This window comes from Canis lupus, chromosome 12 (assembly GCF_003254725.2).
Source record: "Canis lupus dingo isolate Sandy chromosome 12, ASM325472v2, whole genome shotgun sequence".
Classification (NCBI taxonomy): domain Eukaryota; kingdom Metazoa; phylum Chordata; class Mammalia; order Carnivora; family Canidae; genus Canis; species Canis lupus.
In genome coordinates, this window is record NC_064254.1 from 55718013 (window position 1) to 55730753 (window position 12741).

Consider the following 12741-nt stretch of genomic DNA (forward strand, 5'->3'; position numbering starts at 1 on the left):
ATGGAGTAATGTGATGGAGGATAACATGGAGAGGAAGGGGGTGGGGTGTGCTAATTTAGACAGGGTGGTCAGATCAATGGAAATGTGATTTTTCATCCATAGTGATTCTGCATATATTGCTTCCTCTGTTTGGAATATTCTTCTGCAATCCTGTCACCACTGTGTTTTAAAATGCAGGTTTTATTATTCAGGTATGGTGAAGCCAACAGATCAGGGAACAACTGACATTGAAAAGATACTTTGTTACAGTTTCCAGAAGGAGTAGGGCTTCAGGAAAACAGTGGGGGGGGGGGGGCACCTAGGTTGCTCAGGTGGTATAAGGAACCAGGGCAAGGCATGGGCAAGAGGTCTTTATTGCGGCTTCTGTGGGAAAGGCAAGAGAAGCAGGTAAGCAGGCTTATTATTGTCTAGTTTGATTAGTTGAAGCAGGCTCTGGGACCTTCGGATTGTCTGTAATGGTTCAATGCTCATCTGTGGAACGGTTAGGGCAGAGGAATATTACCTCCTGGGGTGGAGGAGCCAGATACCGAGTGCACTCTTGAACAAGTTGTTTGCTATCTAAAAACTGGCTAGAGGACTGCCCCTGGGAGGGGCAGTCTCTACCTGGTCATGATACCCCAATGCCAGAGCACTAAGAATACAGAAAATGAGAAATAGAGTACATTTTTTCTCATTTGTACATACATACCGCACCCACCCTTGGCCAAGTTAACATCTCTCCTTTCATCTATCAGCTCCATGTGGCTCTCAGAAAACCTTTACTAACTTTCCACTCCAGGTCAGATCCCCCATTATGGGCACTTACAGCCCTATATTCTATCCTTTGTATCCTTTACCTCAATTATAATTTTTCATTTATTTATTTTTTTTAAGATTTTATTTATTTATCCATGAGAGACACAGGGAGAGAGAGAGGCAGAGACACAGGCAGAGGGAGAAGCAGGCCCCATGCCGGAAGTCTGACATGGGACTCTATCCCAGGTCTCCAGGATCATGCTCTGAAGGCGGCGCTAAACCCCTGAGCCACCGGGCTGCCCATAATTTTTCATTTATTTGTAATATGTTTTGATTAATGGCTTACTCTTCCAATAGAATATACACACTGTGAGGCCTGAAATTTGCCTATTTTTTCCCTTGTCATTATCTTGCCGATGCCTGATGTGAATGTGTAGCCCCTCGAAATGGCAGAAGCCAAGCCAGAGTGGGTGGAATTATTTACCCTGTAGGTTAAGAAGGTCAAGGTGTGGATCATGGAAGGCTATGCTGTGTTACTGAGTTTATATTTTTAACCATAAGCAAATGGGAACCCACTAATGGTTTCTCTTTCTCTGTCTCTCTTTTTTTAATTGAAGTATAGTTGATCTGTAACGTTACATTAATTTCAGGTGTACGACATAATGACTCAAAAAGTCTACATGGTATATATACTATGCTCATCACAGGTGTGGCTACTCTCTGTCACCATAAACACTGTTACAGTACCACTGACTGTATTTCCTATGCTGTACATTTTATTTCTGTGACTTATTCATTCTATAACTGGTATCCTATATGCTCCACTCCCCTTCATCCATTTTGCCCATCCTCTTACCCTTCTTTCCCCGGTAAGCATCAGATTTTTCTCTGTATTTATGGGTCTGTTTCTGCTTTTCATCAGCGTATTCATTTGTTTTGGTTTTAGGTTCCACATAGAAATGAAATCATATGGTATTTGTCTTTGTTGGACTTGTTTCACTTAGCATAATACTCTCTAGGTCATCCATGTTGTTGTAGATGGCAAGATCTCATTTTTTTTTATGGCGAAGTAATATTTCAGTTTGTGTGTGTGCATGTCTGTGTGTGTAACACATCTTCTTTGTCCATTCATGATTATTTCCATATTTTAGGTATTACAAATAATGCTTCAATAAACATAGAGATAAATATATATTTTCAAATTAGTATTTTCTGGCTTTTTTTTGGGGGGGGGGTAGTAAATAAATATCCAGTAGTGGAATTACTGGATCATATGGTATTTCTACTTTTAATTTTTTAAAGAATCTCCATACTGTTTTCCCCAGTGGTTGCACCAGTTTGCATTCCCACCAGCTGTACACAAGTGTTCCTTTTCTCCACATCCTTGCCAATACTTGGTATTTGTTATCTTTTTGATACTAGCCATTCTGACTGATGTGAGGTGATGTCTTGTGGTTTTGACTTGCATTTTTCAGATGATTAGTAATGTTGAGCATCTTTTCTTATGACTGTTGACCATCTGTATGTTTTTTGGAAAAATGTCTATTCAGATGTTCTACCCATTTTTTAATCAGATTGTTAGGGTTTTTTTTTGTTTGTTTTTTGTTTTTTGTTTTTTGTTTGTTTTTTTTGGCTTTCAATTGTATACATTCTTTATATATTTTAGATACTAACTCCTTATCACACATATCATTTGCACATATCTTCTTCTATTCCGTGAGCTGCCTTTTCATTTTGATATGATTTCCTTTACTATGTGAAATCTTTTTATTTCGATGTAGTCCCAACAGTTTATTTTTGCTTTTGTTTCCTTTGTCTAAGAAGACATATCTAGAAAAATATTGTTGAATCAGGGCTTATGGATACCAAACACCAATGCTCAAATATACTTTATTATTCTTTGCCCACCAAATCTACTGTCTGCTTTTCATGTGTCAAGTTGTGTGTGGTAAGAGCTTTTCATTCATTATCCCTCTGACAACCCTTTGAGCTTGTTGAACTCTCCATTTTATAATTGAGGAACAATGGGAGGTTCAATGATTGACCAAGGTCATGGACAATGATAGGTGTTAGGGCTGGATTTGAACCAGGTTGACTTGATTGTGTATATGGCCTTTGCTCTTCACCAATGTGGGTTGCTTCCAAGTGCCTGTGGCTGTTGATGGTTTTTTCTGCCCTTGAATACAATTATTCTTTCCTTATCTGTTATAAAAAAAAACTGTTTGAAAAAAATCTAGAATATATAGATGAAAACATTAATAGTGACTATTTCTGCATGGTGAAATATGAATTTTTAAAAATATGAATGGCTTTTGTTTTCCATAATTTCTTGAATTTTATGGAATAAACATTTATTACTTTTTATAACTGGAAACATAATGGCACTGTTTTTATAACAGTGATTATTTTTTTCATACACAGTATTATAGGTGGGCATTTAATGTACTTTCATCATTGTTTCCCACCTCCCCACATCACATTTATGAGAATGTTTAAAAGCAGCATTATTGGTATTATTTTGCTAAAACATAGTCTTAGCCAAAGGACAAGAAGTGATGATTTTGCTTAGAGCTCACAAGATGCCAATAAGAGGAATGCAATGTCATAGCATCATGACCTCACTGAAGATGGTTTTTCTTTTTTCCCTGATCTCCCCATTTCATACAGTTTAACTACTGAAGTGCTGAGTATGCATGGCAAAGGGAGTGGAAAGCTTTGATGTGTATATGAAAGCACTGGAGATTTAGTAAAATAATGGTTTTTTAAAAAGGTTTTATTTATTTATTTTAGGGGGGAGGGGCAGAGGGTCAGGGAGAAAGAGTGAATCTTAAGAGAGGCTCCCCAGCTGTTTCGGGTCTCAGTCTCACAACCTGAGATCATGATCTAAGCCCAAACCAAGAGTCAGACACCCAACTGACTGAGCAACCTTAGTGTCCCAGGAAATTATGTTTTTAAAAAGAAGAGAAGAGCCATGAAAAGATAGAGATAGGGAGTAGATTTTTAACTGATGTTTCTCTTCTACAAGAATTTTGTGTCAGTTCAGTTCCTTTTTGCTGTTCAGATAGACATTGACACTTGTCCATTTAGCTTCTTTGTTCTCTACTAATACAAAATATTTTGTTAGTTTGGATTTAAGGGTTATATAAAATTAGACCCTTAGGAAATGAAAACATTTCAAGACTGGGAAAGCAGGAATTCAATGACTACCTTCAAAAGAAAAGCAGCACAATTAAGGCAAATTAATTCTCAAGTTCTCTGTAGTTTTGAATTGGCCAGCTTTTAAGCTGCAGGCATCTGATCGGAAGAAACCCAGTATCTCTCTACAAGGAAATAAAGATGCTTAATAAAGAATATTTGATTGCTGCTACACAACCCATTCCCAAACTTGCAGTTGCATATACTTTTTGGTAGGAAAACAGGTGGGGAATTTTTTTTTTTTTTTTTTTTTTTGTGCTGGGCTCTGCCTCAGGACTTTGCTGAACTTAGCTGTTTCTGCTTCTGCACATGCTAGCCTTTCCGTGGGGTGCTGCTGGGCGCTGCCTCAGGGCCTTGAGCCATGCCTTGGACATTTGCTTGGGATACTTGAAAGGCTCTGACACCACCTTCACTTTACCTATCATGTTTCTAGGGAACTGCAGAGGGATTTACTGGGACACCGAAGTTATATATATTCAGGACCCTGAGCAGTTAAACTTGCTTCATAGATGTACTGACCAGAAAGAACATTCATCCTTAGGAGTTGGTCCCAAAGTCCTTTATGGAAGCAAGGGTTCCACATTCTTTCCTCTCAGAATAAAATTTACCAACCAGAAAACGTAAGATTTGGAGAACAAGTTTAAACATTATTTGAAATAATTGGTACTGGAGTTAAACTCTTCAGTATTCCTTTGATAAAATCTGCTGAATGGGATGCCAGGTATTTTGATTGAATGGCTGTGAGTGGACTCTTAGATATTTGAGTTGCAATGAATTTTAGTGGTCATCTGTAGTAAACTTCATTTTAAAGATAAGCATTTATTCTTTTTCAATTGTGTTGGCAAATAGAGCTATTAGGAGCCAGAATCTTATGTTCATCCCTATAATCATCTAGCTTGACTCCTGTTAGAATATAATTAAAGTGTCATTTCCCATCCAAAGAAATAGAATGTAAAGTTAAAAAAAAAATCAGGTAGCTGTGATGAGGATGCCGCTGTTACTCCAAGAGCTGTTTTTACTATTTCTTTATTAACATTTTATTCTGTGGAACAGCACTATCCTATATAAACATAATGGGAGCCACATTTGTCATTCTAAATTTTCTAGTAGCTGCATTAAAAAAAAGTAAAAAGAAACAGGTGAAATTAATTATAATAATATACTTAACCCACTATATCCAGAAGAATATCATTTTAACATATAATCAATATAAAATTATTAATGAGATGTTTTACATTCTGTTTTTCTTCTTCCTGGCATTTGGTGTATTTTTCACATTTTATAGCACCTCTCAACAGCAGACTAGTCATATTTTAAGTGCTCAGTAGCCACCCATGGCTAGTGGCTACTACGCTCTACAGCACAGATTTAGAGTGTATCCCTTTAAACTTTCAAATGTTCTAGAAACAAATACGTTCAAATAGAATATAAATATTTTAGAAAAAGTTCTTAATCTTGGAAAACTAGAAAAGGGGAAAATATATTGAAAAGTACTTAAATAGATCAATGGAGTGAAATAGCTATCTGATGGTATTCTGAGTTCCTTAAGCTAGTGGAAAATACTGCTCATGTATTAAAAATTTCAAGTTAAAATAGGGGGGAAACAGGACATTCATTCTTCTTGAAATAGGTAACTTTTCTATCAATAAGTCCGTGTGCCCACTGTGATTCTTACAGAGTTAAAGTTTCCACAGGAGTCATGGCTCTCTGGGGGGATTATTTTAGAGCCATGGCTATGAACTTGAGAACTGATAGAGACAGGAAAATCCCCCCAAAATGAACATTGCTACAGGAACTCTTTGAATAAGAAGGAGAGATGGTCATTGGTTGTCTGCATGTTTGAGGCTAGCAAAAAATAAAGAACAATCATAAATTGTTCATCTTAGGTAGGTTCAATGTAGAATTATTCAGGACAGGAATCTTTTCAATGAGATTCCTTCATTTCCTGAGACCTTAAGTGTAAAAATCTGTGTTTTAATTTCATTAAGTCAGGATGGTTATTTTCACTTGAAGACATACTTCATTTGAACTTTTGGAAAAAGTAGAATCAGTCTGTCTTCATATAGTTTGCGTCATCTAATCACAACTCCTGCTTTACCTTCACTCACGTCTTCTTTAGTAGAACAAACTTATCACCTGAGAGCTGTAAAATATGGTAAGGGTAGAAAAAAATCAATTTTCTTCATTGGTAAAATGTTTCTTAAAAAGTTGCAAAGTAACATTTCAGTCAATGAAGCCAGAAACTCCTTTCAACCCCTTTATTAAGATGTCTTTAAATATATGGGTTTTAAGAGGGGCAAAGTAAGAGAAATGGTGAATTCTAGAACAAGCAGTTCTCTGCTAGAGTCTTACATGAGGGATTTTTTTTTAAAATGTTATCAGGGGAGTCCTGTTTCCCCCCACTCCTGTCATGCAAACCTTAGTGAGTCAGTCTGAATTTCTTACCTGCTCTTTCTTGGATTAATTTCTAAGAGATCTTTCTCCCCCCATTTTTATTTTTATTTTTTTGGCACCCAGGAATTAAATAGCTTTAATTACTTGGATCTGTACAGACTTGCTGACCTCTTTAACCTCACTTTGCTGGAGAAGGCAGTGATCGATTTCTTAGTGAAACATCTCTCTGAGCTCCTGAAGAGTCGCCCAGAAGACGTTCTAACGCTCCCTTATTGTCTGCTCCAGGAGGTTCTGAAGAGCGACCGCCTTACCTCCCTGAGTGAAGAGCAGATCTGGCAGGTAAGGGCACTCTACGTGGGTCTTCTTTTGGCGGGGGAGAAGGCGTGGCATGGTTAAAAGTTGAACAGTTGAGGAACAACGATAACTATCTTGTCTGGTTCAGTTCATCTCAGAGTCACAGTGTTAGAAGTCATGCTCCCTGATGGGCAAGTGATTGGAGAACACCAGCCTTTGAGGCTTAGAGGCCTCAGCCTCTGCTCAGCTTAGCTCAGGCAATCACAAGTGTGGTTTCTCAGACCCTTGCTGGGGCTTCCCAAAACCCTAGGGGAGTGGGGTTACATCAGGAAGAATCAAGAATTTCCCTCTCCTGATAGTTTCTTAAACTAAATATGAGGAAACCGGATTGTCAAGTGCTACATATGCATATTTAAGACCAATGGAATCAGAATGGGTTCTGGGCTTTCCTATAAGCAATTCAGAAACATTTCTTTGTTGCAGCAGAGAGCAGCTGGGACCCTAAATGAAATGAAGCTCTTGCACTGTGGTGGAAAAACCTCCCTCGGTTCATTCTGCATTCATTGCCATTTTCTTAAGCCCTGCCTTTCGCCTGATGTAGTGTTCTTTCCGAGTATCCTTTGTCTAGGGGTTGGGAGGATGTTTTGTATTTTCGAGTTGATTATTCAATTTAAATCCTTTTCTCCTCATCCCCACTGACTTGACTTGAACAGTCCACATGGTGTCTTTGGGAAACAGAGCCCATCTTACCCCTTTCGTTTTACATCATCTCCCTCACACTCTGAACATTGGCTAGCCATCTTGTTATTCCCAGGGCAGCATACCTTCAAGATTTCACGATCATCTTATTAACATACAGAATACATTAAAGACAAATTTAAAAAAAATTTTATCTATATACATTTCATTTATATGCATGATCATGCTATTTACATATAGAATATAAGGGAAAATACGAAGTCTTCCGTTCACTGATGAGACAGTAAATTCCTGGTATCTTAGCAAATGACATTTGGAGAGTACTCTCATTCTGGCCAAAACAGTCCGATGTAGCTGTTAATTACCCGGACCCTGACCCCACTGATTGATCATTTACCTGATGTCTGTCTCCCTTATCTCTTTCTTTGTATTACATTAATCAGCAACTTCCTTCTTTACTGTTGCACCACCAGTGAGGATAATAAGAGCTGTGGTGTACTGAGGGCCTCCCAGGACCCAGACTCTTTGCAAACTTACTGACTTATTGTCACAAAGGACTTGAAGGATAGTTTTTAATCACCCCATCTTCCAGATGAGCAAAATGGGGCTTCAGTGCCTCGCTCAGGGTTGCAGAGCCGAGCCAACCTGAAAATCCAAGTCTGCAGACAAGACACATGCCCTCATCTCTCTAGGATCCCACACTGTCTTGACAAAGAGAACATGAGGAAAAAGAATAAGCTTATTCTTTTGGGTTTTGTTTTGTTTTTGTTTTGTTTTTTCCTGCTTCTTAGGTATTTCTGATAATGTTTGTTCACGCAGAGGTCAAAAGTTGGTGAGGATGAGTTTTTGGCATGAATTTTAATTGTCTGTGGTTCTCCCCTGTAAACATAAATCATCAATATTTTCTGGTCAATTCATAGTGGGAGGTTGCCAAATTTTTCTTCACTTCCCAAAGGGAAAAAGGAAGACTTGGAATGGATTCTGCATTTAATTATTTCTAACTGAATTGAGATCTGAGCCAGTCATCCTCGTGGCTTCTATCTCTTTTTGTGGCATGGTTGAAGGGCCTGCCAGAGTGGTAATGTGCAGATGTCTGAGTATCCAAAAAAATTCTATACTGTCCACTTAAAAGTTATCATAATTGCCTCTCTAAAGGCTACTAATATTATCACATAGAATTTTTAAGAGTGCTTTCTGCTGCAGGCAATATCTTTTTATACCTGGTCCTCAAGAAAGAATTAAAAGACTCACATAAATATGATCAATTTAGGCATTCAGCAGGCAATAAGAAACTGTTTTTGCTTTATCTTAGTAAATAAGTAATTCCCTCATACTCAATCCAATAGAGAAATATTAAATCAGACTAGCTATATTGCCTCAAGTATAGTTAAGTTCATCATTTTTGCTGAGGTTCTACTAGTAATGCAATATACCATGGAAGAATCTAATATTCAGCCCAGGGTGAAGATTGGGTATGCCAGAGGATTAGTGTCAGGGTGCTTTATAGAAGTGAATCTTGATGGACAGGCTGGAGACAGATCTACAGAATCTCATTAAATTGCTGAATTGTTCATTACGGAACGTTCTCACTGTAATAAAGTGCTCATTGACTTTGACAAATCCCCATCCCATGTCTTAAAGAAGAACAGTGAAGCATGGGGTGTGGGGGAGGAGAAAGGAAATTGACACAAAGTAGGACAGGTAATAGAAAAGTGGATGGAAAGGGTAGTGCTCTTTGATTAATATGTGCAACTAGTAACTTCAGGTGAGAGCCCAGTAAACACACACACATGTGTGCACACGTGTTTACATATGTAGTTCTTCCTCTGTCAACTGATAATGTAAATCCAGGATGTTCCCTTTCTTTTGGTAAAAGGTCTAATTTTCATTATTCGCCAGATTTCACACTTCTGAAGACATCATAAGAACCTTCAAATTATCCTCACTGAACAAACTCTTTTTTACTTCCTCCTGCTATCCCTTATCCACTTCCTTTCCTGATAAAATGTGATGCAGGCTGTAATAACCATTCTGTGGATCTGGAAACCTGTGAAATCCCCCAAGATTATGCCTTATATCTGCTTTTTTCCCCCCTAATCTGACCTTTTTAAACCTTTAGTCTCTTCTCTCACAGAGAGGGCTTCTTCATTCCCCCATAAACAATTTTTTCCTGCCTTCCATGGCCTGAAACCACTTGGCCTGTTAGGTAACTTCCTTTACATTCATAGGGTAACATAGAGACCTGCACCATATACACACTTTAGTGTAAAAGGGGCATAGAAGTCCCCTCAGAAAAATGCTTTTTTAAAAAATTCAGTTCAATTCAGCTTAACAATTTGGTCTGATGTTTCAAGGCCAGTGATTTCCAGGTTCCAGATGAAAGACACCAAATTGGTTATGGGGCTCAACGAAACAGGAGACTAAAAATGAGCAAATCAGCTGGAGAGGAAACGTGGGGCATGAGGTCCCGTGCATTCGTGACCTGGCAAATCTCTACCAGTTTTGTTTGGCTTTCGGGTTTTAGCTCTAACATAGGACTTTGTTTCAGTAGGGACTTGTTAAATTTTTCCCGTTAGATTCAACATATAGTTTCACACTGCTGAGCTGGGGTCCTGCTATAAAACTTGAGTGAAATAATGAATCCATTCTATACCACTCCCACGTATTGGGTCTGTTTTCATTTTCATAGTAAGTGCTGGCTAATCCATTTTTTTCCTGAGGAAAATACATTCTCTGCCTCTTCTACCCTAGATTCTCTTTTACCAGAATGAGGGCTCAGACATCACTTTCCACAGGACTGGAAAAAGCCTGAATATGATGTAAATTCTTATATTTGCTAGCCTATGGAGAAGATGTGGTTCTTCATCCATCACTATTTATTGAGCAACTATGAAATGCCCCAAACCTTGGGGGAGCGTAAGGCCGGGTGCAGGCTTGTTAACTCAGTTTTCCTCTCCCATGCCTCACTCCAAAAGGGAGGGATCCTTATGATTTTTTAAAAAGATTTATTTATTTATTTTGAGAGAGAGAGAGAGAAAGTGATGGGAGTGGCAGATGGAGAAGCAGAGAGACCATCTCAAGCAGACTCCCCGATGAGCGTGGAGCCCAACCAAGGGCTTAGTATCCTGACCCTGAGATCATGACCTGAGCTGAAATCAAGAGTCGTCTGCTTAACTGACTGAGCTACCCAGGTGTCCCTGATTTTAAACAATTAGTTCAGGTCTCTGGATTATTAGTTCATCTCTGAAGTAGAAACAAGAAGGATATTTTAAAATGGATAAAGGTAGTTTGCAGAAATAAAAATGAGTATTTCTTAAGCACCTATTATGCTGTAGGTAGAGTGTTAGAAGCTAGATCCTGGAGTAAAAAGCTTTCTAGAAATATTCCACTATTGAGTTAGAGATATTTAGTTTAGTTTCATCTCTGAATGTAGAGAACTTTGGTTTTCCTTCATTTATTAGTTTACTAACTGCTTCCTTTTTTCAGTGAAAAGGACTTAGTATAAGGACGAACAGTACACGTATCAGTGCTTTCTTTCTTTATTAACCTTGGGTTAAGGGCTCATCCTTTTGTATTTTGAACAAACAATTCAGTGGTCACATCACTGACATTGAACGGGATCAGACCTTAGCAGCGACAGTCTTCTTTATCCTGGTCATGTTCCACTTCGGAATGGCAAGAGGGACAGTTCACCGGGTTTGGGGTTGAGGGTAATTGTGTTCACATTTGTCTTCGACTGCCTTTCCCCAGAGGCAGAGGCCATGCCTGTTATATTTGCATTGAACACTGTCATGTTGTTCTCTTGCTCTCTCTATAAATAATAAATAAAAACAATAATGTTTTTCATATTAAAATGTACTGAATGGATAAGAACACATCCTACTATTCCTACACAAGGCTGAGTTTATTCTAGGAAAATTGGTATACAAAATGAGTTTGGCCTTTTATTTTTATTATTTATTTATTTATTTATTTAGCTCCAAGCCCAGCATGGAGCCCAATGCAAGGCTTGAACTCAAGACCTTGAGATCTAGCCTGAGCTGAGATCAAGAGTCAGCTGCTTAAGGGACTGAGCCACCCAAGTGACTCCTGAGTTTAGCCTTTTATTTTATTTTTTCAAAGATTTTATTTATTTATTCATGAGAGACACAGAGAGAGAAAAAGAAGCAGAGACTCAGGCAGAGGGAGAAATAGGCTCCATGCAGGGAGCCCACATGGAACTCGATCCCAGGTCTCCAGGATCAGGCCCTGGGCTGAAGGCAGCGCTAAACCGCTGAGCCACCGGAGCTGCCCAAAGTTTAGCCTTTTAAAACTGTATTTTCCCTTATATTTTTGTTGGAAATTTGCTTCCATCAGTCACACTGTTAATAACACATTTACTTTATATCTCTAGAGACACGAGTCACACACTGTTTAGAGTAGTCAACAACCTCAGATGCCGTGTTTTTGTGACAAGCCTCTTCTAGGCTTTTATCTACCCCAAAGAACCACGCACTTACAGTTTAGACTTCCAAGGAGTCCCGGAAGGTGAGCCCAAACAAATACTACTATCCCTTTATAGTTAGAACATAGAGGACATGAGTGATATATGCAGCTTTCATCTTTTATTTCTTATATTATAAATTGACCCTAGTGTACTTCTGGCCAGAGAGAAGCAAAGACTTCGAATAGTACTACACGTTAAACAGTACTCTGGGGACGCCTGGGTGGCTCAGTGGTTGAGCATCTGCCTTTGGCTCAGGGCCTGATCCCACAGTCCCAGGATTGAGCCCCACATCAGGCTTCCTGCATGGAGCTTGCTTCTCCCTCTGCCTATGTCTCTGCCTGCCTCTCTCTCTGTGTCTTCCATGAATAAATAAATAAAATCTTTAAAAAAAATAAAAATAAACAGTACTCATAATGCTTCATGTTTGAATATCGTATCAGAATTTCAAGAATGCTTCCGCATTTATCATTGCTTTGCTGTCCTATAGTGCAAATGGAAACACTGAGGTAACAAGGCTAGAAATGAAATTCATGTCTTCTAATTCTTGGGCCCTTCCTACTTTGGTCCATAGCTTCTAAATTCATAACAGAACCTCAAACATACTTGGGAGTGATGGGCACAGATGCATCAAATTAATTCTGTGACTTTAAAAGATATGTGGAAGGGCTGGAACATTCCTGTTCTCCTCTGTAGTGTCCACAGGTTGAAAGGGTAATGGCCAAGCCTGCCTCCCTCCATGTCTGTGTCACGTTGTTAATCCTGACTCTGTGCTCTGTGGCATGCACCTTCTTTCGTTCCTTTATTTATTTCAAATAGTTACCGAGTGTCTCCCTGCCCAGTCTGTGCTATTGAGGACTACTTTGGCAGCTCCATGGTGGGTTCTGGGCAGTCACAGTGGAGAGGACTGACATGGCCCTCCAAGATGTGTTCATGCATCT

At 38.9% G+C, this 12741-nt stretch overlaps 1 protein-coding gene across 14 annotated transcripts in view; it reads left to right on the forward strand.

Moving 5' to 3' along the window:
• The window catches only part of KLHL32 (kelch like family member 32), a 235574-nt gene that overhangs the window by 148003 nt on the left and 74830 nt on the right, over positions 1 to 12741 (forward strand). For 7 of the 14 annotated variants that reach the window (XR_007401315.1, XM_025444913.3, XM_049092399.1 and 4 more), the window contains one exon: positions 6448 to 6663. The exons of 2 other annotated variants lie outside the window; for them this stretch is intronic. Coding sequence is in view for 8 of the 12 variants with exons in the window: in XM_025444913.3 (XP_025300698.1) it covers positions 6448 to 6663 (216 nt within the window). In the remaining 4 variants the exon portion in view is untranslated. Of the gene's footprint in view, positions 1 to 6447; positions 6664 to 12741 lie in introns of those variants that run through there. 5 more of the 14 variants (XM_049092392.1, XM_049092395.1, XM_049092397.1 and 2 more) reach the window with 3 other exon arrangements.